This window comes from Lissotriton helveticus, chromosome 6, assembly GCF_964261635.1.
Source record: "Lissotriton helveticus chromosome 6, aLisHel1.1, whole genome shotgun sequence".
NCBI classification, from domain to species: domain Eukaryota; kingdom Metazoa; phylum Chordata; class Amphibia; order Caudata; family Salamandridae; genus Lissotriton; species Lissotriton helveticus.
This window is the reverse complement of record NC_136067.1, coordinates 9,821,829-9,846,755: the sequence shown is the minus strand read 5'-3', so window position 1 is coordinate 9,846,755 and position 24,927 is coordinate 9,821,829. Positions and strand designations below refer to the sequence as shown.

General features: G+C 44.5%; 1 protein-coding gene across 4 annotated transcripts in view; it reads right to left on the bottom strand.

Annotated features, from left to right (window-relative positions):
- Positions 1 to 2,470: 2,470 nt before the first annotated feature.
- Positions 2,471 to 24,927, bottom strand: part of LOC144762130 (heme-binding protein 1-like) — a 76,859-nt gene continuing 54,402 nt past the window's right edge. For 2 of the 4 annotated variants that reach the window (XM_078647269.1, XM_078647270.1), the window contains exons 3-6: positions 24,151 to 24,236; positions 22,129 to 22,270; positions 13,744 to 13,927; positions 2,471 to 5,828 (exon numbers count right to left, since the gene is read on the bottom strand). In XM_078647269.1, the coding sequence (XP_078503395.1) occupies positions 5,654 to 5,828; positions 13,744 to 13,927; positions 22,129 to 22,270; positions 24,151 to 24,236 (587 nt within the window). In that variant the 3' untranslated portion in view covers positions 2,471 to 5,653. Of the gene's footprint in view, positions 5,829 to 7,139; positions 7,222 to 13,420; positions 13,570 to 13,743; positions 13,928 to 22,128; positions 22,271 to 24,150; positions 24,237 to 24,927 lie in introns of those variants that run through there. The other 2 variants (XM_078647271.1, XM_078647272.1) reach the window with 2 other exon arrangements.

Genomic DNA, 24,927 nt, shown 5'->3' with positions numbered 1-24,927 from the left:
GCCCTCGGAGCAAAAATAGTATCGTATGTGGACGATACACAGCTGCCCTTTACCTGCAACAAAGATTCGGATTTTTAAGGAGATGTGATTAATTCCTGTTTATCAGAAGTGTTCTCCTGGCTCCAATCAAATTAACTTAAATATAACTCTGAAAAATCGGAGATCGTCTTTTTTGGCCTTCACCCAGCAACGTGTGGCGAAACTGGTGGCCAGTGGACATGTGCCCTCCCCCAACCTCTGTAAAGACAGTTAACAACTTAGAAGTGAAGCTGGATGATAATCTTCCATGCAGGCCCAGATTCACACAGTTGTTGGGTCATGTTTTAGCATGTTGAAAATGCTAAAGCAGTTTCTGCCACTTCTGCCAATCACACACAGGAAAACAGTGGTCCAGGCAATGATTGTCACCAGGTTGGACTATGTAAATGTCCTGTACCTAGGGCTACCAGAATATCTATTGGCACAGCTGCAGGTGGCTCAGAACGCAGTAGCCAGAGCAATACTCATGCTTGGCCCGAGATCACGGATGTCTCCACATCTGAAATCCCTACATTAGCTGCCAGTCCACAAGAGGATCCATTTTACGGTAATGGTCCGGGCTTCCTGTACATTAGAAAGAGAGTCCAGTTCTATTTCCCACACCGAACATTGAGGTCCTCAACGCTACAGTTGGCACACACTCCTAAATATCACCGAGCGCGGATAGGGGGACGCTCCTTTCAGGTACAGGCGACTCAACTCTGAAACACCCTGCCACTGAAACTGAGACAGATGCAGGACCTCCTTGCTTTTAGGAAGTCATTGAAAACCTGGTTATTCCAGCAATAGTACTCGACCTGGTTCCAACAGCACACGGCCAGCTCCGTCACAAGGCTCTCAGCGCCAGGACACTCTATCGAGTAGCTGTGTGCTTTATAAATTCTTACTTAACATAACATAACAGGTTTGAGGTGAAAACAGGCAAGTAGGGCTTGGACCATGCCAGTAGGCATCTTCCTCTTATTAGCTTTGGCACGGCTGTTCGGCCCTTCTTCTTTTCTTCTTGTGGTTTCTTTTCTGAGGAAGCGAGGTTCAGGGGTGCCCCTAAATACTAGATTTAGGGGTGTTAACGGTAGGTAAAATGTTGGGACCAATGGGTCCCTTCCCTGGGGTGGGTACAGTGGGAGGGGGTATAAGCCTCACTCTGGTTGGCTGGGTTCCCCCATCTGCAAGATGGCGGGGACTGAGAGTTGTGCTTCATTTCGCCTCTCCCCCCTGAGGGGTGAAGTTGGCAGAGGTGGGTACACCTCTCTTCCTCACTTGTTTTTCCTGTCGGTTCTCCCGCCCAAAGTGGGGGTCAGAACCAGTGGGGACCAGTTGTTGAAAACAACAAGTGGCCTGGGGAAGCTCACAAAGGCTGCAAGCCTTTGAAGCTTCCCCATCGTGGACCCTGCCCATCCGGGGGGGGTGAGGCTTGGCACCTCATCCCAGGATGTGCATTGTTTCCGGCCCCCAAGAGCGGCAGGCTCTCGACCCAGGGGTCCAGAAACATGTCTGGTGGTGGCAGCTGAAAGCAGCCACTCATCCAGGACACTAGTGGTAGGTTAGTTTCCAGGGGGCATCTCTAAGATGCCCACTGGGTGCATTTTTAATTAAATCCCACACTGGCATCAGTGTGGGTTTTATGTGCTGAGAAGTTTGATACCAAACTTCTCAATTTTCAGTGTAGCCATTATGGTGCTGTGGAGTTCGTAATGACAAACTCCCAGCACCATATACTCTTAATGGCAGCACTGCACTTACAATGTCTAAGAATGGACTTAGACACTGTAGGGGAACAGGGATTGTGCACCTGTACCCTCACCACTGGTATAGTGCACCCAGCTAGAGGGGTGACTGATCTATGCCAGGGCAGTGGGTTGTAGGCATGGCACACAGGGATGTGTGCCATGTCGACGCTTCACTTTCGTCTGTATCAAAACACGCAGCCTGCAAAGGCAGTGTGTGTGTGTGTGTGTGTGTGTGTGTGTGTGTGTATAAAGGTACAGGGCCTCTAAGGGTGGCACAATAAGTGCTGCATCCCTTAGAGGCCTTCTCTTGTCACAGTGCCCTGGGTACCTGTGGTACCATTTACCAGGGGCTGACCTGTGGCCAGAGATGCCAATTGGGTTTAGGCTTCAATACAGTTTTAGGGAAAGAACATAGGCCCTGGGTACCTGGTTAGCAGGAGCCCAGGGCACACTCAGTCAAATCACTTCAGCAATTGTAATGTAATGTACTGTAAATTGGTACTTCTTGAGCACACAGCTACTCAACAGTGTCCCGGCGCTGAAAGACCTCAAGCCAGACAAATGGCACTATATCTAGAGGAGCGATAGGCTGATTCGCTATTGCTGAAACAGAAAAAAGTGGTAGCAACCATGCAGAAAGAGGGCATTTTCTCACAGTAACAGGTTCTTATTTTTTTCAAGTAAACACCTTAACACCTTAAGAGTCTTTCTTTCATTTATTGAACATTGTCAGCAAATGCCAGTCATTAATGCCCTGGTTCAGTGTAGATTAGAATCTAGCAACTTGATTTATTTAGCCTTATCAGATATATCTTTGCATAGGCGCCAAATGGTACAAAATGCTGTGACATCATTTACAATCAACACACCCAGTAATATACACATCCCTTCTAAAACAATTCCACTGGTTTCCGATTCTCTGCAGAGTTCTGTTTCAAGACATGGTAATCATTTATCTATTCAAGATTCCATGAATTTATGGCAATCAATTTTCATGAAACTTCATAAACGGAGGCAGTTTCAATGTTTCGGTAGCTGGATTCATAATTTCCTCTATTATAAATTTAGGCTGTAACTTAGAAGGTGTTTTCAAATTAACATTCTTTGTAAGTAATCGCACTTTCTCCCCTACAAAATACTGAGGTGCAGGATTTTGCTTCTGATCAGCATAAAACTTAAAAGTGTCTTTAGCTTTTTTCAGTTTCTTGAGCAGATGTCTGGATCTCAACTGAATTAACCCTTGTAAATGTCCATCCAGAGAGGGAATGGATGTTGACATAGACTGATGCAGAGGAAATGTATGATGTTGTAGGCCAAAGACACAAAAGAAGTTTGACATCCAAACAGAAGAATGGTTATACCTCAACTCTGACTACCGCATGGTCTTGCTACAATCATCCTATTATGCTGAAGCATTATATTGTAAGTACCGTCAACACACCGATTCAATTTTTCAACCTATCCATTTGTCTGAGGGTGATAAGTGGTGGACACATGGAGCTCAATATTAATCTCTTTACCCAACGCGGACAAAAGCTTTGAAATTAAATGGGATCCTGTGTCGATAAGTAATTCCCATATAGCACCATGTTAATCGAGTAACATGTTGTGAAAATACTAATGCTTATTCTTTAAGATATAAAATAACCACCATCATTTGACTCACTGTACTACCATGACTCTTGGGCAATTTTACAATTAAATTCACTGACACTCTATACCAAGGTCTAAGTGGAACAGGCAACGGTCTCAACAGGCCCACTAATTAAATCTGTGAACTCTCGACTTGGGCACACGTCAAACAGCAGCATATATACGTGGCCACCAAATATATATTTTTACTGCTCTCAAAGATTTAGCCGTCCTAAGATGCCCAGTAACTTTGGAATCGTAAAGCCTGTAGTCTTAACTGATCTGATGGTAAACCTTTCCGTAATAAAACAATCCATCTCTTTCATGTCTATTTTTTAGTTCCTTTAACCAACTCTCTTTATCTAGTGATTGATTCTTTGTACATAATTTAACCAAAAATGAATCTACATTAATCAATGCAACAAAATAAGCACCTTTGAAACCAAAATCAACAGTACATTCTCAGTCACTTCATTTTCTTTCTCTAACTGATCATCTTGATAAGGCATCTCCCTTCCCATTCTTGAGACCCAGTATGTAATTAATCACAAAATCATGCATCAGAGAAAAAGTCCATCCAGGTTACCTAGGAATTCATGCTCTAGTTGACTACAAAAACTGCAGGTTTACATAGTCTGTGTATACTTCTGTAAAATGTTTAACTCCTAATAAAAAATGTGTTCATTCTCCAAAATACATTTTTGGGGACAAGCTACTTGTCACGGATTGTATATGTAGCACATTTCTTCCGCCCATTTTGTTCACCAAAGATTTTTCACTTATGACTACCTGGCGTTTTTACCGTTTCTGTGGGAGAGTCCAACCACCTAAGTCTCACTCATAGTAAATTCATGTCACTTGGACTGAGCGTGTTTACTGCTAGCGTCTGCCTTTTGAGATAATACCATTGCTACACTGCGAGGGAAACAACCTTCACATCGCATGCGTTACATCGCATGCCATTACAACACGGTCGTTACAACGACCGCGTTGTTACATCGCATATGATTACAACGCAAGAAATTACAACGACTTGCTGTAGGGGACGTGCCAAACTAAGGAATAGTATAATTTACTATTCCAACACCTACCTTCTACTGTTGCACACACTGGAGTTGGCATAGTAAATTATACTATTCCTAAGTCCAGCACGCCCTCTACAGCAAGTCGTTGTAACGACTTGCTTTGTAATCGTATGCAATGTGACAACGCGGTTGTTGTAACGACCGCGTTGTAAACGCATGCGTTGTAAACGCATTCGATGTGAAGTGCTTTATTCACACAACGAGGGTTAGAGGTACTGGGAAGGTCACAGTTCCCAGCACCCTAAACCCATCTTACGGGACTTCAGGAATTGTCTTTTGTCTCAGCTCTTAACCAGATTCCACGTCTTCGTTCTCCCTAATGGGCCAAGTTCAATACTTTGTTTTGCAGCAGAGGGAACAAAGGCCTCTGCATACAATGAAGCTAAGGTAACTTCTCAGCCTGAGCATCATGCTGGAGACTGCATTGTAGTCCGCGGCCCAGCCAATCCCAGGCCACTCGCATAGAAAATATAAAAGATAAACAAACCTGTCTCTGAGCTCTACCTTCTAGGTGCTTTACACTACCACAAGCAACTTCGCAGTCTACTGCGTTGAACGCCACTAGAAGCCCACCCCCAACCAACCACAGCATAAAGTGCATTCTGCTGGAAGAGGGACTTGAATGTCACAAATGTTCACGTTTATAAAACTCTCTGGCAAAGTGATGCTTTCTCTCTTCCAACACATTACAGTAGCAATTGGAAGAAACTCTACAACCCCTTTGGGTTTACTAGGATTACTGGTCAAAGAAGTAGTAAAATGGATAGTTTTCTTTTAAAGACTGTGAAATGTCTGCTCCCACTAGTAATAACTATGCATCCCCTGAATAAATGATGGTCCTTTGCAGAAGAAAGGTGAATTGTTTGGGTGGAAGGGCATTAGCGCAGGTCTTCTCCGGAAAATATTCCATAAAGTAGGATTCTCGTCGTATATTCCTTGCCCAGTGTGAAATGAACTGAAGATGGATCCTGAAGGCTGGTGACATCCAATGACATGGCATGGCCAAGGCAAGCATACCCTACTCTCTCATCCCACTCCTTGGCAGGGTCGGCGCATCGCTGAGCACAGCCGTCAGGGGGACGAGTTTACTTGCACTTCAGGCTAGAGTTGGGAAAGGTTCCCCTACGTAAGAGTCCAGTTTCTCATCACAAAGCGTGGGAATCGCCCTCACTCTCCTTGCCTGATGAACCACAGTTCATTTCGACGATGAGGAACTGTAGGGTTCTCGTACGTTGCCACCAAATATGTCCCTCGCAGAACTGTGTTCATGTTGCCGACTAAAGCCCAAAGTTGGTTCACCTCCCTGCGAATCGACTCCTCTGTGGTTGCCCCGTAAAAGACCCTATAAGGCACAGATGAAAAATTGAGTCACAAATGTAAATTCTTACAGATACATAACACAAAAGTACCAGTGGCTGACACAGCTAACCTGACAAATTCTCATCACACTCCACTACTCAGTGCTTATTTGAGCCGGTGGTTGCATTTTTTTGGGGATGACCACTTATGTTTCCATCTTCAACCTTTAATCCAGAACAGGAAAGCGAGAAGCAGCACTGTTCTTCAAGTTAAAGAGGTGTTACAGGCTCAGGCAAGCAAAGGTTTCCATCACAAACTTTGGAGGCTCTGGTATTTAACAGAATCACCATCCTTCAGGTCAAAGAAGTCTTAAAGGCTCAAAAGCATTTGACTGCAAACAGGCTGAGGCATAGCACAGCAAAGGTAGTCGTCAGCTTACATGAACCTTATAGGCACAGCCGTCAGACTCCACATCTGTCACTCTGGGCACACTTATCCTACACGCTAGGTTATATGAGAGATTCCAAATATCTTACAAGTCTAGGCTTTGACAACAAATCTATCCCTTTGGTAATGCATATTTTACGTAATCAGGGATACAATAACAGGGATGTACGGACAACCACATACAACCCTTAAATGTATGGTACTACCCGGACCGTATTATACGGAGCGAGTGAGTCTAACCCTCTGGAGGAGCAGGAGGTGAAGCGCCTTCCATACAGAAGGATGGGGGAAGGCCTGCATTTTTATTCAGATCATCACACCAGAGTATTATCTCTGTGCAGCAGCACAATCAGTCCACCTTGTAGCAGCCCTCCAGGAAATCTCCTGTCTTATCTTTGCCCTGGGTAAGTCCTGTCTGACAGCAACGCTGCCCCTCAGACTGCACAGATCTTAGAGGTGTAGGCTCAGGACAAATGCATTACAGAGTACTACAGGGCTTTAAGTATCCATCTGTACACCTTTTACTAATGTCATGGAGACCTCATGACCATGTGCAAAGCTGTGCTGAGATCATACTACATTCAGGCTTAGCTATCCCCAACCATAAGAGGGTCTTCCAGGCCAAGGCTGTTGACTCAAGAACAAACCACCAGGTTATAAAGATTGCATATCCCAAGGCATTAGACAGCAAACCAATGCCTTTGATTGCCAATAATGTGCAAAATGTATGTCAGGCTATACACATTTCTCATGTTCAGGCCTGCATCAGGAGAGCTATCCTTCAGGTTACACAGATTGAAAATGCAGCAGAGCCCTCCATTGTGTTTCAGACTCAAGAGTCTACCAGTAAAGTTATTCCTCAAGTTACACATATCTAACAGGTTTATTCATATGACAGGTTACTAACCTGGGAACCTGTTCACCCTCTTGTGAAACAGATGTACTCAGTGACGATGGAATATCCGAAGACTGGACTGAACGACACCTTTCTGTAAGACAAGCCTTGAGTGCTTTTCTTTGCATGGAAATAATGTATTACCTAAAAATACAGGTGACTATGAGCATTTATTAGTTTAAATGACTCCAATCGATACCAGCTAAAGGCGGCAACTTCTGTTTGCATTTTGAATTTTTATCAATAAGCAAAAAGCGCAAAATAAACACACAGCATTTGATCATTGATTAAAAATTAAAAACAAAAAGTGAACTTGTTGCATTTAGGTGTTTTGATGAACTTTGTTTCCATATTGCTTTGTTTCCAGAGTGCTTTCTTTCCAGAGTGCTTTCTTTCCAGAGTGCTTTGTTTCGACAGTGCTTTGTTTCAAGAGTGCTTTGTTTCCAGAGTTCTTTGCTTCTGAGTGCTTTGTTTCCAGAGTTCTTTGTTTCAACAGTGCTTTGTTTCAAGAGTGCTTTGTTTCCAGAGTGCTTTGCTTCTGAGTGCTTTGTTTCCAGAGTTCTTTGTTTCCAGAGTTCTTTGTTTGGAGAGTGCTTTCTTTCCAGAGTGCTTTGTTTCAAGAGTGCTTTGTTTCCAGAGTGCTTTGTTTCCAGAGTTCTTTGTTTCCAGAGTGCTTTGTTTCCAGAGTTCTTTGTTTCCAGAGTGCTTTGTTTCCAGAGTTCTTTGTTTGGAGAGTGCTTTGTTTCGACAGTGCTTTGTTTCCAGAGTGTTTTCTTTCCAAAGTTCTTTGCTTCCAGAGTACTTTGTTTCCAGAGTGCTTTGTTTCGACAGTGCTTTGTTTCCAGAGTGCTTTTCTTCCAGACTTCTTTGTTTGGAGAGTGCTTTGTTTCTGAGTGCTTTGTTTCCAGAGTTCTTTGTTTGGAGAGTGCTTTTTTCTGAGTACTTTGTTTGGAGAGTTCTTTGTTTGGAGAGTGCTTTGTTTGGAGAATGCTTTGTTTCCAGAGTACTTTGTTTCCAGAGTGCTTTGTTTCGACAGTGCTTTGTTTCCAGAGTGTTTTCTTTCCAAAGTTCTTTGTTTCCAGAGTACTTTGTTTCCAGAGTGCTTTGTTTCGACAGTGCTTTGTTTCCAGAGTGCTTTTCTTCCAGACTTCTTTGTTTGGAGAGTGCTTTGTTTCTGAGTGCTTTGTTTCCAGAGTTCTTTGTTTGGAGAGTGCTTTTTTCTGAGTACTTTGTTTGGAGAGTTCTTTGTTTGGAGAGTTCTTTGTTTCCAGAGTGCTTTGTTTCCAGAGTGCTTTGTTTCCAGAGTGCTTTGTTTCCAGAGTGCTTTTCTTCCAGAGTTCTTTGTTTGGAGAGTGCTTTGTTTCGACAGTGCTTTGTTTCCAGAGTGTTTTCTTTCCAAAGTTCTTTGTTTCCAGAGTACTTTGTTTCCAGAGTGCTTTGTTTCGACAGTGCTTTGTTTCCAGAGTGCTTTTCTTCCAGACTTCTTTGTTTGGAGAGTGCTTTGTTTCTGAGTGCTTTGTTTCCAGAGTTCTTTGTTTGGAGAGTGCTTTTTTCTGAGTACTTTGTTTGGAGAGTTCTTTGTTTGGAGAGTGCTTTGTTTGGAGAATGCTTTGTTTCCAGAGTACTTTGTTTCCAGAGTGCTTTGTTTCGACAGTGCTTTGTTTCCAGAGTGTTTTCTTTCCAAAGTTCTTTGTTTCCAGAGTACTTTGTTTGGAGAGTGCTTTGTTTCGACAGTGCTTTGTTTCCAGAGTGTTTTCTTTCCAAAGTTCTTTGTTTCCAGAGTACTTTGTTTCCAGAGTGCTTTGTTTCGACAGTGCTTTGTTTCCAGAGTGCTTTTCTTCCAGACTTCTTTGTTTGGAGAGTGCTTTGTTTCTGAGTGCTTTGTTTCCAGAGTTCTTTGTTTGGAGAGTGCTTTTTTCTGAGTACTTTGTTTGGAGAGTTCTTTGTTTGGAGAGTGCTTTGTTTGGAGAATGCTTTGTTTCCAGAGTACTTTGTTTCCAGAGTGCTTTGTTTCGACAGTGCTTTGTTTCCAGAGTGTTTTCTTTCCAAAGTTCTTTGTTTCTAGAGTACTTTGTTTCCAGAGTGCTTTGTTTCGACAGTGCTTTGTTTCCAGAGTGTTTTCTTTCCAAAGTTCTTTGTTTCCAGAGTACTTTGTTTCCAGAGTGCTTTGTTTCGACAGTGCTTTGTTTCCAGAGTGCTTTTCTTCCAGACTTCTTTGTTTGGAGAGTGCTTTGTTTCTGAGTGCTTTGTTTCCAGAGTTCTTTGTTTGGAGAGTGCTTTTTTCTGAGTACTTTGTTTGGAGAGTTCTTTGTTTGGAGACTGTTTTGTTTGGAGAGTGCTTTGTTTGGAGAATGCTTTGATTCCAAAGGACTTTGCCTCAAAGGTGGAATCTAGCTTAGGCTCTTGGGTACTGGTCCTAGTGAGAACACCTTGGTATTATTATCAACTAACATTCTTGGTTTAAGTTTAATGTGGAGTGTTAACAAAGTGTCCCGCTGTATTTGATCCAAAGCTAAACACCGCTAGAAAGCATAAGAAATTGTTGACCAAAATGCGGATGAGTGTTGTTAAGCAGTAGATTCACCTTCAAGAGAGACGGGCACTGGCCCTCGTCTTGTTATCACCTGTAGCGCACTTTGCGTGGTTATGACTTGCACTGGGCCTTAACTGATGTCATCTGTTCTGGGGCTTGCAATTTACCTCTATCGGACATCAGTTGGACGTCTACAAGGCCTGAAGTGCATTCTGCCGGTATTAGTTTTTATTTATTTAGCGTTTTATAGAGTGCGAATGTGACCCGTTAGGGTATCAGATCGCTTTACAGGGAAAACACGTTGTATACAAGTATGAAATAGTTAAAAATATAAACAAGCATTTGCAATGCAATCGGTCTCGCATTAGGAAAGTTTGAGCTATTGATATTGTAAATGAAAAATTTGTTATTTATGTGTTGGTTTTGAAAATAGTGAAATTAATAGCTTTGTCATTTACAATGCCAATGGTTATAACTTTTGCAAATGTGACACTTATAGCATTTGTAATGCAACATGTGTTGTATTTATGTGACTTACATGTATTGATATTACAAATTACAATGGCTTTGAATTTTTAAAAATAATGAATACTTAAATAAAAGTGATTGTAATTTATAATGGCAATAGCTTAAACTTTTGTAAATAACTTTTGTGAAGATTATGTTCAGTGTATTTTATTGTGACGAAAATCCAAGAACAGAAGTGAAATATTAACATCTTTTTGTGACATTTGTAATAAAGCTCGAAACATTGAGAGAACATATTTGAACCAGTTGCTTTTGAATGGTTGCATGGTGCGGGCGTTCTAAAGGGTGGGCGGGGCTGAATGCGGTCATGATCCAATTTTTTTCCGTCAGCCTCAGTCTGAACCCATTTGAAAGGAATTTGGCCGCGATCTTGTTAAAAGACAGACATCCCTCTCCTAAATTGTGCAACCTAAAATTTCACCGTTTTCTGTGGACTACTGCTGGCATATTTGTTAAATCTGATGCTATTGCTATTTAAGCACATCTTTTTTGAAAGAGTTAAATACCGGTAAGCATGTGCAATCCTGGCGCCCCTGTAGCTGTAGAAATAAATGCACGTCCCTGTTTTTAGTGCTTCCTTTACATTGTTGTGAGTGCTTTAGGGTAGAGGGCTGCGGCGGCTTGTGTATGCGTGCATGTGTGTATGTGTGCAGGGGGGTGGGGGAGCAAGAAGTTAACAGCCCGACTGGGCATGTTGGCCCCTTGCCTCCTTCTAACTTAATAAAGAAGTTTAACTCAGCAGTCTCGGCGTGGGCTTCACATTGGCTTTCACTGTTACAATATTGTTGACTCGCCCATCTCTACTTTGCCCTAACTCTACGTGCCCTTCTTCTTCCGCATTCGTCACCAAGCACGCCCCTGTTACGACCTCGCCTGTTGACGCTGTCTGGGCGGAGCTTGTTCCGTCTTGTTTTCACATGCGGTTGCTTTCATCCAAGCAGTCAGTGACATTGAGGCTGGACTGGTGTCTGCCGATGGCAAGAACAGTAAGGGTGTGCATTGCCAGCGATGTGGCTCTACGGTGCTGCTGCCTGGGGCCGCGAAGTACGAGAGGCGCGAGGTGAGGGAATCGCACCAGTTAAAGTGCATTCAATATAAATGCTTGCCAAGTATTAGTAAGGGGGCGCTGCATGAGTTGAGGCAGAGCTGGGACGTACAGGAAAGGGTGCAGTACGGTAGAGATTGTAGGCGGGGCTGCATCCTCAAGGGGCGTAGAGACATGAATGGCGAGGCGCTTGTCCCACTGGCGATAGTGCCAAGTGGCCGTCCTGGAGGGTAGGAGATCGGTAGTGTTGTGTGCGAGACGCTATTGTCATTGTTGTGAGTGCTTTAGGGTAGGGGGCTGCAGTGGCGTATGCATGTGTGCGTGTCTGTGTCTGTGCAGGGGGCGGCAGCGTGTGTATGTGTGCGCACGCCTGTGTGTGTGTGTATGCATGCATGCAGAGGGGTGGGGGCTGGCTGTGCCTGTGTGTGCGCCGTTAATGCATGCGAGGGAAGCGAAAGCAGGGGCTGTGAGTTCGTGTGCGCAAGCGCGGCTCAGACGCGTGCTCCCGCGGTCAAAACTGAGACTGCAAAAGTGCGCGTCTGAGTCGTGTCCACATTCCCAAATACGGATAACAATAGGTCTGAAGCAGACACAATCAATGCTTACGCATTGAATGTAGGTCTGCTCGACCTAAAAAGGAGAAAAATAAACATAAGTAGGGGTAGAAGGAAGTGAAACATTTGGGGAATAACAGGGTGTATACAATGTTCAGATCAAAATGTAGAGAAATCCAGCAATTACATTTGTGGGAGTACAAGGTCAGTACAAGATGGATAGCAGCCAGTCAGTCCAAACACTAGCGGCAACAACAAAAATAAGCAAAGCCGCAGAGCGGTGTGTGAAATGCATTATTTATGGGAGAAACTTGCCCATCAGGAAGGTTTTAGCTTAAATATTGAAAGAAAGGGAATTCTTCTGATGAAAGACGGCAGCGAGTTTCAGATTCTTGGTGCGGCCCCAGAGAAGGCACGATTGTACGTTTTTTTCCTTTCGGAAGCGGGGTGGCTGGAGCACAAAGTCTCTGGCGGACCAGGAGTTTCTGGCTCCTCCAGAAACCATGATTTTCTCGGTGAGATATGCTGGGTGTTTCGTGTGTAGCGCTTTGTGGGTGATACGTGCCAGTTTGAGTAGGATTCTGGCTTCAAGAGGAAGCCAGTTCAGTGCCTTCAGATGTGGAGAGATGTGGTGGTATTTTTTTGAGCCTGTTAAGTCTGGCGGCGGCGTTGAGGCAAGCTTTTAGGGGGGCCTTGGAGAGCTTGGGCAGGCCTGAAAGGGTTGCGCATCTGTATTGGATTCTGGAGATGACTAGAGCCTGAACTGCCTTTTTTAGGTCCAAGGCATCAAGGAAAGGTTTTAGTTTCCTCAGATAGCACATGTGAAACCTGGCAGTTTTGGCCATCGAGTTGATGCGGTCTCGCATATTCGGGTTGCTGTCTAGGATTATTCCAAGAGATTTGGCAGATTCCACTATGGTCGGTGTGCAGGTTAGTGCTGTGAGCGACTTGGTCCATTCCCGGGTGTCAGTGTTACTTTTAGGGGGGCGGGGGGATATTAGAAGGAACTCTGTTTTTTGTGCAATTCGTTTGAGCTGGTTGCAGGCAAGCCATTAAGCAGTCCGCTTTAGGGCCCAATTCAAAGAGTAGATCTCCTCTAGGGATGAGATTTTGATGTAGCTCTGGGTATCGTCGACATACATGTGGAAGGAGATGTTGGTGGTACGTAGTAATTCAGCTAACGGTTCAAGGTAGAGATTGAAGAGGGTTGGGGAATGAGTTAGGAGACATGTTTTGCCTTGGTCAAGGGCTTGAAGAGCATCAGTCACAATATGGAGAATAGTAGTTTCCGTGCTGTGTTCAGGCCTAAACCCGGATTGAAATTCGTCTAGCAGATTGAAGTTGGTGATATGTTGGCTCTGTTGAAGTTACACACATTTCTCCAGAGCTTTCGATAGAAATGGGATATTGGATATTGGTTTGAAATTATCTGGAGTAGCAGGATTCAAGGTGGGTTTTTAAGATGGGGCGACTTCATCGGCTTTTAGAGAGTCAGGTATCCTTGTAGTAGGGAAGCGTTGGTTATTGTAGTCCAAATGGGAATGATAAATTGGGAGATCGCGACCACGCAGCTGGAGGGGAGTGGGTCATTAAAGCGGTTATTCGGATTAAAGTAGGATAGAATTTCCGAGATGGAATGGTCGTCATATAACTTGAAGTCGGACCAGTGAGCTTGGTTCTTGGGTGTTTTCTGGGGGGGAAGAGAGGAGAGATGGGACCCAGCAGGAAGAGGTCGGATGTTGGTGGTGGAATTAAGTTTGTGTCCTAAGGAGGTAATTTTGGCTGTAAAGAAGGAGACGCAGGTTATTAGGAATTTTGAGGTTTCTTTGGAAGTTTTAGCCAGTTTATTAGATTGGTGTTTGACCATTATGGCTCACTTGATCACACCTGACTCGATATCACCTGAATATCACCTGTAACGGACTTCACTTGGGTATAACCTGTGCAGTTGCTCACCTGGATATCACCCGGAAGGATTCCCGATCAATGATGAGCACCTCAGGGTCCTGGGGAAGAGGAGGATCCTGCTGAAACTCTGCCGGGAGATAAAACTCTGTGCTGACTTCACCCACAAAGGCCGTATCATTCTCGTTCATCTGGATTCTGTTCAGAACTGGCACAGTCATTCCCAAATAGCGCCCTGAAAGGAGAGATTCACAAACACAGTGAAAAGACAAGTAATCGTAGCTCATGAAGAGAAACAAGCAAGGCAGGAAATGCCCAATGTCGGCTTATCCTAAACATAAGAAAAACCAAAGGGAATGGACCAAAGGGGATGATGGACGGAGCGTTGACAATACAAACACTCACCCCCAGTCAACTGATCTGGGTTTAATCCATCACCGTTCTTTAGCTCAGTCCGCCACCCCAGTTCAGACATGGCTATATGCAAATCAGTCTGACCCTGTGCCTGTCCCTGTACCATGCATATGGCCATGTCTGAACTGGGGTGGCGGAGTGAGCTAAAGAATGGTGATGGATTAAGCCCAGATCAGTTGACTGGGGGTGAGTGTTTGGTTTGCTCAGACGCTCCGTCCATCATCCCCTTTTGTATCGCTTTGTTTGCCCTAAGTTGGTAGGGTATGCTCAGACGTGAGTCCCTTGCTCACTTTGCCACTGGATTCAAGATAGCATGGCTGATGAGGATTATGAATCCGAAACCGGTCCCAGGATGCTTGTTTCCGATCCATGGAAGACATGGCTTGGCAGTTCGGGCTGGACTGTTCCCATGAGGCACAAGGTCAGACTGATTTGCATATGGCCATGTCTGAACTGGGGTGGCGGAGTGAGCTAAAGAATGGTGATGGACTAAACCCAGATCAATTGACTGGGGGTGAGTGTTTGATTTGCTCATACGCTCCGTCCATCATCCCCTTTTGTATCCTAAACATAGGCACACTTGTCTACATGTTAATGGAAAATGTTACGTACCCTGTAAGCATCTGTTCGTGGCAACAGGTGCTGTAGATTCACGTGCTTTGCGTATTCTTGACATCTAGTGTTGGGTCCGGATGTGTGCAAGTTGTTGTTCTTTGAAAAAGTTACAAGGTAGAGTGGCGATAATGCGCAAGGGCATCGACTCCCTTGTTAGATTGTTTTCCCGCAGGCGGGTGAGAATAGAGTGTGAAAGTAAGTGGTAAGTAAAGAGATGTCCAGGTCTATAAAGAAAAAAAGAAACTGCAACTGCCACTGGCGAGCAGGAGGAGGGTGGGAAAATGTGAATCTACAGCACTACATGCCACAAACAGATGCTTACAGTGTTACATATTCCGTTCGAGGCACGTATGGTTGCAGATACACCTGCTCGGCATAGACTGTAAAACAGTTCTCCTCAAAAGCGGTTGCTTAACTGTGGGTGTTGCAGTTGTTGGGAAAAGTGTACATAGCAATGCCTGACCAACATTAGATTGTTGCCATGCTAGAACATCCAGACAATAATGTTTAGAGAAAGTGTGTGGTGTAGACCACATAGCTGCTGCACATATGTCAGCTACTGGAATGTTTCCTAGGAAAGCCATAGATACCCATTTCTTCAGGTTAGAGTGTGTTCTAGGAGGTGTAGGTAGAGTTCTTTTGGCTTTAGCATAACATATTTGAATGCACTTAACTATCCATCTCGCTTTTCTTTATTAGGTGGTGAGAAAGCATTAACTAGTTGTTTAGTGTTTCTAAAAGTTTTAGGGCCATATGTAGGTAAATACTATTTACCGATTCGGTATTTCAGAATCGGTAAATAGTATGTAGGTAAAAATTCGGTAAATTAAACCGAATCGGTAATATTCGGTATTACCGATTCGGTATTTATCGATTCGGTAATTCCCATTCATTCCTATGGGCCTGGAGGCCCATAGGAATGAATGGGAAGCCATTCACTATTACCGATTCGGTAAATACCAAATCTGTAATAGGGGGAGCATATTCAAGGGTGGCAGGGTGTCACATTGACACCCTGTTGCACCCCTGAATCGTGCATGGGTGCACATGTGGCGCACATACATGCCCTAAGGGCATGTATGCCTGCCATGGCACTTTTAAAAAAGCACAAGATTGCTTTTTGAAGGGTATTTGATATTTACCACCAACTTGTAGTTGGTGGTAAATAACGAATCCTTATATCAAATATGCACTCCCTACATAGGATTTCGGATTCAGTAATTTACTGATTCGGTATTTTAAGAATTCTGTAATTTACCAATTCCATAAATTACCGAATCGGTAAATTACCGAATCCGAAATCCAGCCAGCTACATCTCAAATCCCTAAATACCGTTCGGTAACGGTGAAATTTAACGAATTTCACCGTTACCGAACGGTATTGGGCCACCTACATATGGCCCTTACTTCTATTATTGTAGTACACGAGAGCTCTTTTGACATCTAATGTATGGAGAGCCCGCTCCGCAACTGAGTCTGATTGAGGGGAAAAAACAGTAGCTCAATTGATTGATTAAGATGGAAATGATAGATGACCTTTGGAAGGATTTTGGGGTTGGTGCGGAGGACCATCCTGTCTTTGTGGAGCTGGAAGAAAGGTTCTTCCAAGGTTAATGCTTGGAGCTCGCTAACACGCCTGAGTGAGGTAATAATAATAAAAAAAGGCACCTTCCCAGAGAGAAATTGAAAGGGGCAGGTATGCAGGGGCTCAAAGGGAGGGCCCATGAGTCGTGTAAGAACAATGTTAAGATTCGAAGAGGGTGCGAGGAACCTGTGGTGGAATTACTCTATTAAGTCTTTTCATGAAGGCTTTAATGGCTGGTATTTTGAATAAAGAAACGTGTTGCCTATTTTGAAGTGAGGCAGCTTTTGCGGGAGGTGTAATCTTATGGAGGGGAATGCTAGCCCGGAGAGTTGTAAATGAAGCAAGTAACAAACAATGTTCTGTACTTTTATGTTATGTTATAAAGATTTCCAGCGATGTTACTTCTTATAAATAATAGCAACTGCCATGATTTAAAACTAAAGGATTTCAGGCCATTATTGTGAAAGATACATAGGAAGATGTTGCTTCTTATACATCATATAGTGTAAAGAAATCTACAAGGGATTTTATTTGTGATATAACTTAACTATTTTTCAATTCAAATCAATGAGTAAGCAAACAATGGAACAAACTCCCCATTGAACTTCGGATGGAACCGTCATAATTACGGTTCCGGATGAAACCGAAGACCCATCTGTTCCCCAAAGATAAGAATTGAAGCTGGTCCCTGCCCCCCTGTTTCCCTCCCCTCTCTGTGTGCCTGTTCTTAGGAGCTTTTGTGGAATGCATCCTCAGCGCGGGGACGCACTGTTCTTCTGTGTAACCAGGCGCTTAATAAATGTTTTTATTATTATCATTATTAAGTCATAAGATCAAACTCCAATGTGTCCACAGGACAACGACATCAAATGCAATAATCGGTAAAGAGCATACAGAAGATCCTAATTGTATTGAAAAAATATATATTTGTAAATTTCATATATTAAAACATGAATTCAAGGGGATACATGAACAGAAGATTAATCAATAGCAACAAGTCATGAACGGATGTCTAAATCAATTGAGCAAAGCAGTTCATAACATACATCAGCTCCTAAAGTAAAAGAGAGCAACTGAAAACAACAATGAATAAATGTTACTCTTCAAGAAATCAATTTCTTTGGAGGTGATGGAGAGGTCGACGTTTCGGTCTTTGCAGCATAGGTCTATAAGACCATCATCAGGACATTTGATTTATGCAGGAAAAAGCCCTTTCTTGTTAAGTAGAGATTGGTGTCGAAGGACACAATGAATGTGACTTTAATAACAGGACCGCAGAACTGTCATTGGAATTACTGTCGAACTGTTAGAACAACTGAATTGTTCTGAGTAGAGAAGTCCAGTATCAATATTGGAATGCGTGGTTGTTCAAAATTATTTCACAGCATGAACTTGGCGAGATGCGGAATCCGGCAGGTTCTGGAACACGCATGCGTGTCACATTCAGGGAGTGTGTGAGAGGGCGAGGGAGGCAGAGCACTTGTGTCTGGAGGGTTGGTGGAAGTTCAGGCGGTGGGCAATGTATTCTGGTCGTTGTTCGTGGAGGGCCTTGTAGGCCTGAGTGAGCATCTTGTATTGGTATCTTCTCTGGATGGGGAGCCAGTGGAGGTTCCTGATGTGGAGGTTGATGTGGGTCAGTTTGGGGACGTCTGGCTGCTGAGTTCTGTATCGCCTGGTGTCTCTTCAGGAGTTGGGTGCGGATTCCTACATTGAGTAATTGTAGTAGTCCGGCCGGCTGGTGACCAGTGCTTGAGCGACTGTTTTCCTGATGCTGACGGGAAGCCATCTGAAGATCTTCCGAAGCATGCGTAGAGTGTGGAAGCAGGCGGAGGAGCCTGTGTTGATCTGGTGTTTCATGATGCGTTTGCTGTCTAGGATGATGCCCAGGTAACAGGAGTGGTCTATCGGTGTGTGTGTGGGTCCGAGTTCAAATGGCGACCAGCTGTCATTCCACGGGGAGGTGTTGTTCGCGAAGATCAGCACTCCTGTCTTGTCCGTGTTGAGCTTCAGGCAGCTGGTTTTCATCCATTATGCAATACTCCCTATGCAGTTGTGGAATTGGTCCTAGTGGTGGATGGTTATTTGGAGAGCGAGAGGATGGGCTGGGTGTCGTTTGCATAGGAAATCATGTTGAGGCCATGAGTTCTGATGATGTTTGCCAGGGGCGTCATGATGAACAGGGTGGGGCTGAGGGATGAACCTTGAGGGACGCTGCAGATGGTGCTCTTTGGTTCCGAGATGAAGGCTGGTAGGCGGATTCTCTGCAGGGTGCCTCTTTTTGGTCTTTCAGGTGTTGGTGGTATTTTTTAGGGCTGACCTAGAAGTGGCTCGGTCTGTGAAATCTCTGCAAGTGCGCCATTTTCTTTCAAGTTGCTTGCGGTTGCATTTTATTGTACTGAGTTCTGGTGTATACCAATGTGCTCGTTTGGGGAGTCTACTGGCCATGGCGGGCTAGAGGGAGCAACTCTGTTGGCACAGTTGGTGATCCAGGTGGTGAAATTCTGGACTGCCTGTTGCCGGTCGGTTGCAGGGTCGGGCTGAGGGGTGTTGAGGTTGTCCGTCCACTTGGTCTCTGTTACTTTATTCCAGCTGTAGTGGGAGCAGTTGGGGAGCTTACTGGTGGTGCTTGTGGATCTTGGGACGGTGAAATGGATGATGGTGTGGTAGATCCAAGTGATTTCGGTGGTATGACTGTACTTGACTTTGTCGCTGGCAGTGAAGATAGGGTCGAGCGTGTATCCTGCGATGTGTGGGGGGGTTGGGGACCAGTTTGGTAAGGTCGATGGTGCTCATGCTTTCCAGGAGACTGGCGGAGTAAGCATCTTTGGGAGCGTTGAGGTGGAAGTTGAAGTCGCCAAGGAGTGTTGGAATCAATGGCTAGAGGGGTCGATGAATTTGGGAATGGCATCGCAGAAGAAGGGGCGTAGTCCAGGGGGTCTGTAAGTGAGGGTGCCTCTCAAGGTAGTTCTGCCATTGGTTTAGAGTTGGAAGTTGAGGTGATCCTTGATTGGTGTAGTGTCATCTTCGGGGGTGGTGCAACGGATGGTTTCTTTGTAGATGATGGCGATGCCTCCTCCCTGTTTGTTGGTACGGTCCCTGTGTATCATCTTGTAGCCGTTGGACGTTGCAGTGGCGATGTTGGTGTGGAGGAGGGGGTTGAACCAGGTCTCTGTGATGAAGAGCACATCGGGGTGAGGGTGGTGATGGTGTACCAAATTTCAGTGGCATGCTTGAAGAGTTATCGGGCATTCAGCAGAGACAGTGTAGTTTTTCAGGACTGGTCGTGGTTGGTGAGGTATGTGTGGCAAGGGTTTTCGTGAGGGCGGAAGCTCCTGAGTTGTAGGTGAAAATGGAGCGACGGCAGGTAAAATGCCCTATCACTGATTGAGGAGATGCGATGCAGCAGTTGTTGCTGTGGCATCGGGGGTCCAGGGCTCAGAGCTCCGCAGCAGAGTATCTGTGGGTGGCGAGAGGATCAGGATTCCTAGCGCTAGGTGCGGTCCAGATGCGGACAGGCCCAGAAAAATTTGTCTTTGGCGTGCCGGCAGAATAGCTACGATGTGGCCTTCATTAAGTAGGTCCTGGGAGAGGGAAGGAGCCCTGGGTGGCGGGAGGTGGTAAACGCACAGATAATGCTTTGTGTTGGTGAGACTCGGGGTCATTCTGCTGCAACTTTTCCAACTTGTCTGATCTCCATTGCAGGCTGGATGACCACAAACACAGCTAAACCCAGGTCCAACACGACAGAGGTCCTGGGGTCAGGAGAACCATCATCTGTACGGACTCAACAGGTTGGCACCCTCCCTAGCCCAGTTCCTAAAGTTCAGACCCTTGAAAAAAAGTTCTAAATTTTCTTAACTTTGAAGCTTGCCGTGAGGCTACCATGGCCTCTCGCTTAGACAATGCAACACCTAATTGACCCATCCTGCTTCCAGGCTTAAGGAAAACAGGCAACGCGTATTGGCTCCCAGTCTCCAAGGAGGGCGTCTTTAAGACTCTTGGCTTAGCTTGTTGAGCCTAGTATGCTCAAGTATCCGGAGGAGGAGAGTTGTCTTACAGCTCTTAGATCCAGCCCCCCGCATGTCCCTTACTTTAGACGGGTCTGCGTAGGTGGCTTCTCCATTTTCTGTGTCAATGTCCTACGGAACAATCTAAATTTTTAAACTTTACCTCAGCAACAGTCATCTCTCATCCTACAAACATTTAAAGACCCATCTTTTTGCCCTTTAAAATCTGATGGGGATTCTCCTTCAGTTTTCAGCAGTTCCTAAAGTCTATCACCAGAACACTCTTGGGTAATAATGATTCTGATCTATACATGAAAAGAAATCATTACATCATTCAGACTATCAAGTACTTTTGCAAACCCCAAGATATTCGAAACATCTGTTGCCAAACAGGTGAAAGGGCCATGAGCCCAAATACGGAAAGTCCTCCAAAACAAACAGATGGAGAAATACAACTGCTAAAGTGATACCACATTAGATAGGTGTGGTGTGAAATGATTCTGTGTCCAGATTGCCTCTGCAGGTCTGTGGAGTACAGGCCCTGCTCTCGTACACTGCAAACTTAGGCCCAGATGCATGAAAGGAAAATCTGGTCGCAAAGGGGCAGATTCTCAGAATCTGCCCCTTTGCGACATGTATTTTTGCATTTGGGATGCAGCATCCCAAATACAAAAATCGCAATTTAAGGAATCTCTAAATTGAGATTCCTTAAATTGCGATTGCATTTAAGGGATCCCAAATTGAGATTCCTTAAATGCAATGCATCAAAGTCACAAAATTAGCGATTTCGCTAATAGGGGGAGCAAATTACCTTGAAGTTGAACTTCATGGTAATTTGCAAAAACTTTGAAACATTGCACTTTTGTGCATTTTTCAAAGTTTCATGTTGTGCGCAACATATGTGCACAGATTGATTTCAGGGGTGCAACAGGGTGTCCTTTGGACACCCCTGCACCCTTGAAATTGCATTCTCAATTTGCGTTCGCTAATTGCGAATCGCAAATTGAGAATGTCTTCCCATTCATTCCTTTGGGCCTCTAGGCCCATAGGAATGAATGGGGAGGTATTCGTTAATTGCGACTCGCAACTTGCGAGTCGCAATTAAGGAATATTAAAAAATCTCAATTTTTTTAGCGATTTCTTCATGCATAGCCATTTGCTATTCCTTATTAGCAAATGCTTATTTTTCGCTAAGAAGGAATCACAAAATGGATCCTTGATGCATCTGGGGGTTGGTGTTTTGATGCATGTATCTATTAAGTACTTATGCCATCCTGAGGCTGGTCGATCTCAGACCCCTCCCAAGCTTCCCCAATGAAATTCAGTCAGGGTGGTCCATCTCTCCCCGTCCCTTCTCTTTCACTTTTCCTTTCCTCTACCACTTTGCTGCCCCATATAAATTCCTGTCAGCAATTGCAAATTCATTTAGAAAAAGGAGGGCACAGTGTATACAATCCAAGAATCGCATGCACACTCTAGACAAATCATTTATATATTAGATTGATAACATTTTCATAAATGCACAAACCATGTTGTTTATACGATAAATTCTCTTTTTTATTACTTCTTTTTTCGCTGGGGGTCGCGTAACTAGTTAGCATGGAGGAGTCTCGTTCGTTATCGGAATTAAGCAGAAAAATCGCTCCACCAACTAAGAACGGCCATGCACCAGCACCCACAGAATCGAGAAAGAGCTATCAATCGGTCAATCCTTTCCGTGTGCGGGTGAGGTTTCCCACCTCTTGAGTTATCGCTGCAGGTACAAAGCATGATCTTCATGAAGCCACAGACGGCGCGCGGCTCATACACACCCACCTCGCGAGTTCTCCTTGCATATGTAACGCATCAGCTGCATGAAGCCGTAGGCGGTGCTCTGCTCATACAGTGGCTCTTGTTTCCTTATGCAGACCCACTTCCCGGCTGGGTACTGACGCTCTTCGTAAGCTTCATCCTGGACCTAAAAACACCCCATGAGAACTCAGGAAAGACACCAGACAAACGGCTTAGTCAAAGTATTACTGCAGAGAGGCATGTGTGGGAATTTCAGGTAGGAAAAAACAAAATGAAAACAGGGCAATGTCGTTGTGAGAGAGTTGGAAGGATCCTATTGGAAAACCATTTGACAATTGCCTCTGCTTTAACCCCTTGGGCGCGGCCGCGATTCTGCACCTGTGCGGCACATTCCAATCGCGGGTGCGGTCATGGCGGCCGGGAGCTGTCATTAGCACACGAGCACTGTGTGCCATGACGGTTCCCGGCCGTCATCAGCATGGAAGGGGATAAAAGAAGACAGAAGCGTTCAGTGACATTGAAGCCACTGAAAAGCAGCAAAAGGGTTAAAGCGACATTTCAAAGCATTCAACTAACAGTCTGTTTGCATGTTTCAGGCATTCCGGGCATTTAAAAGGGATGTGGAAAATAAAATACCATTTCTAGGTTTTAGAATCACTTTGTATCGGTCAACTGATTGCAAACTTTCCATGCACTAGTGCTGGAAAATATTATAAAAGTTCCTTTAAGAAAAAGGGGGAAAGTTATACTTACAACATTTTTGTGTATGTAACAAAGCATATCTGCAGCTGAATGGTAAGCATAGTAAAATATTTCATTTATTTTGGCATGACACACATCTATTTATGAAAAAGCTGACATAGGCCAAGTGGGATAAATGTATGTAATGTCAAAATGAGTACAAGAGGCCTTACAAGTCTGCATCACTCCCTTGACTGCTTGCAACACTTTAATGTGTTGGCTTCAAATGTGAGAGGCAGGGTTTAAGACTGTGAGATTGTGAGACGTTGATTCTTGACTGAGCTTAAAGAAACCTCTATTACACATATCCCTGGTGTGTGTCTTGTGATTAACCATTTCAGTGCAGCTACGACTTTTTGATGAGTTCCCTCAGAGGAGAAACAACATCCGTGGACTGTGGCAATGGTCTGAGAGCAAGGTGCCCTGAAAGGGGACTCCATTACTGCCAGTCTACTGTGTCTATCTTATGACTTAGAAGATCTTGCACAAAACACACGCGCACTTGAACCTCTTCTTTTTAAGGACAGGCAACCATTGTAGCTGAAACCTGAACCAAGGCTCTGGGATATCATTTACTAGGCCGCTGAGAGCACATAAGGGCGGGTGAATGGCTGATCCTCACAGACTACACGTAACGCAACAAACAACCTCACAGGGTCACCTGTAATACCCAAGGTACACTCAATCTTACAGGGTCATCTGTAATACCCTACGTACACTCAATCTTACAGGGTCACCTGTCGTACCCTACATACACTCAACCTCACAGGCTCTGCTACACTCGGAGTATGGCTGTACTGTGATGAGCCGGCCAGCTAATCGGCAGCCTCACTACAATTTGAGAGACCTCAGACTGGGCCGCCTGATACTTTACTGCTGTCAGTCTGATTCCATATCAGGTGTAAATTCTTTGCAAATGTTTTTGATGCCCTCTTGAAAATGTGCTCCCTAGAGGCCCCCTTGGAAATACTTGAATATTAAATATTCTCATCTTTATAAAACTGGCTAGTCTTTCCACCAGATTCTGCAAGCAAAGTAAACATTTGTGATGTGGATGTACCTTTATCAGTTATTATAGTTTGTCTGAGCCATTAGTCCTGAGTTCCTGGTACATTTTTTAAAGTGTTGTTCCATCAACTTCCAAAGCTAAATATAATACTGTTGATAACTCAAAATGAAGTCAGAGGTAGGATGTGGTATATTCCATCAAATATTTGGTGGTTGCTGGGCATTCAAAGCAACATCTGTGCAACCCTCCCCCTTCTGCCTTATCGCTCCTAGTCGAAGAACGGATACGGCACCTACCTTCTCATGGTACGATAGTGGCACGAAAGGGATGGGCTCTCGCATGTGGCTCTGTCTGCTCATCTCAGAGATTGGACCAGCGATATCTGAAGGGAGAGACAGCACAAACAGTATATGACTGATCCGGATAGGAGAGGTGTCATCTGAGAAAACATGTCCCTCCCGCCAGCAAAGAAATCCACTGCCGGGCACAAAATGTCCAACCTTATTGAATCATTATCCAGCACAAACATACATTTTTTTGCGTGTCTAAGTTTTGGCCATGCTCCTAATATTCCATTTAACGAATGAACCAAAATTATGTGTAAAAGATGCACGTGAGCAGCTCTAGGCTTGGAGGGACGTCAGCCATGACTTTGGAGTTATGGATCAATTGGCTACATTTGACGCTAAAGATCATGCTATTTATAGGCGACACTAGAGGCCTGATAGGTGCCTCAGTAGGAGTCCTAACTTGAACTGGGTGTTCCTGCATTGCAGGGGACAGTGTGTGAGATGTGGGGGACAGTGTTAAGTGACTGGAGGTGAGCTGTGCAGTTCTCCGGGGCTCTGTTTTCTCCCTATTTCTCTGCAATGCCACCATGTTCTTCTCAGCTGTGGCCTTCAGCATTAGATACATACTGGTGATATCAAGAATCTGGTTAACCCCCACCACAGCTCGGAAACATCGACCTTCATCTAGCCTCAGGTAGCATTCCCTGCCACCCAAGCTCATATCCAATGTCCACTCAAAATGACATAACCAAACCTCCACCACAACTAAGATAACATTGACTT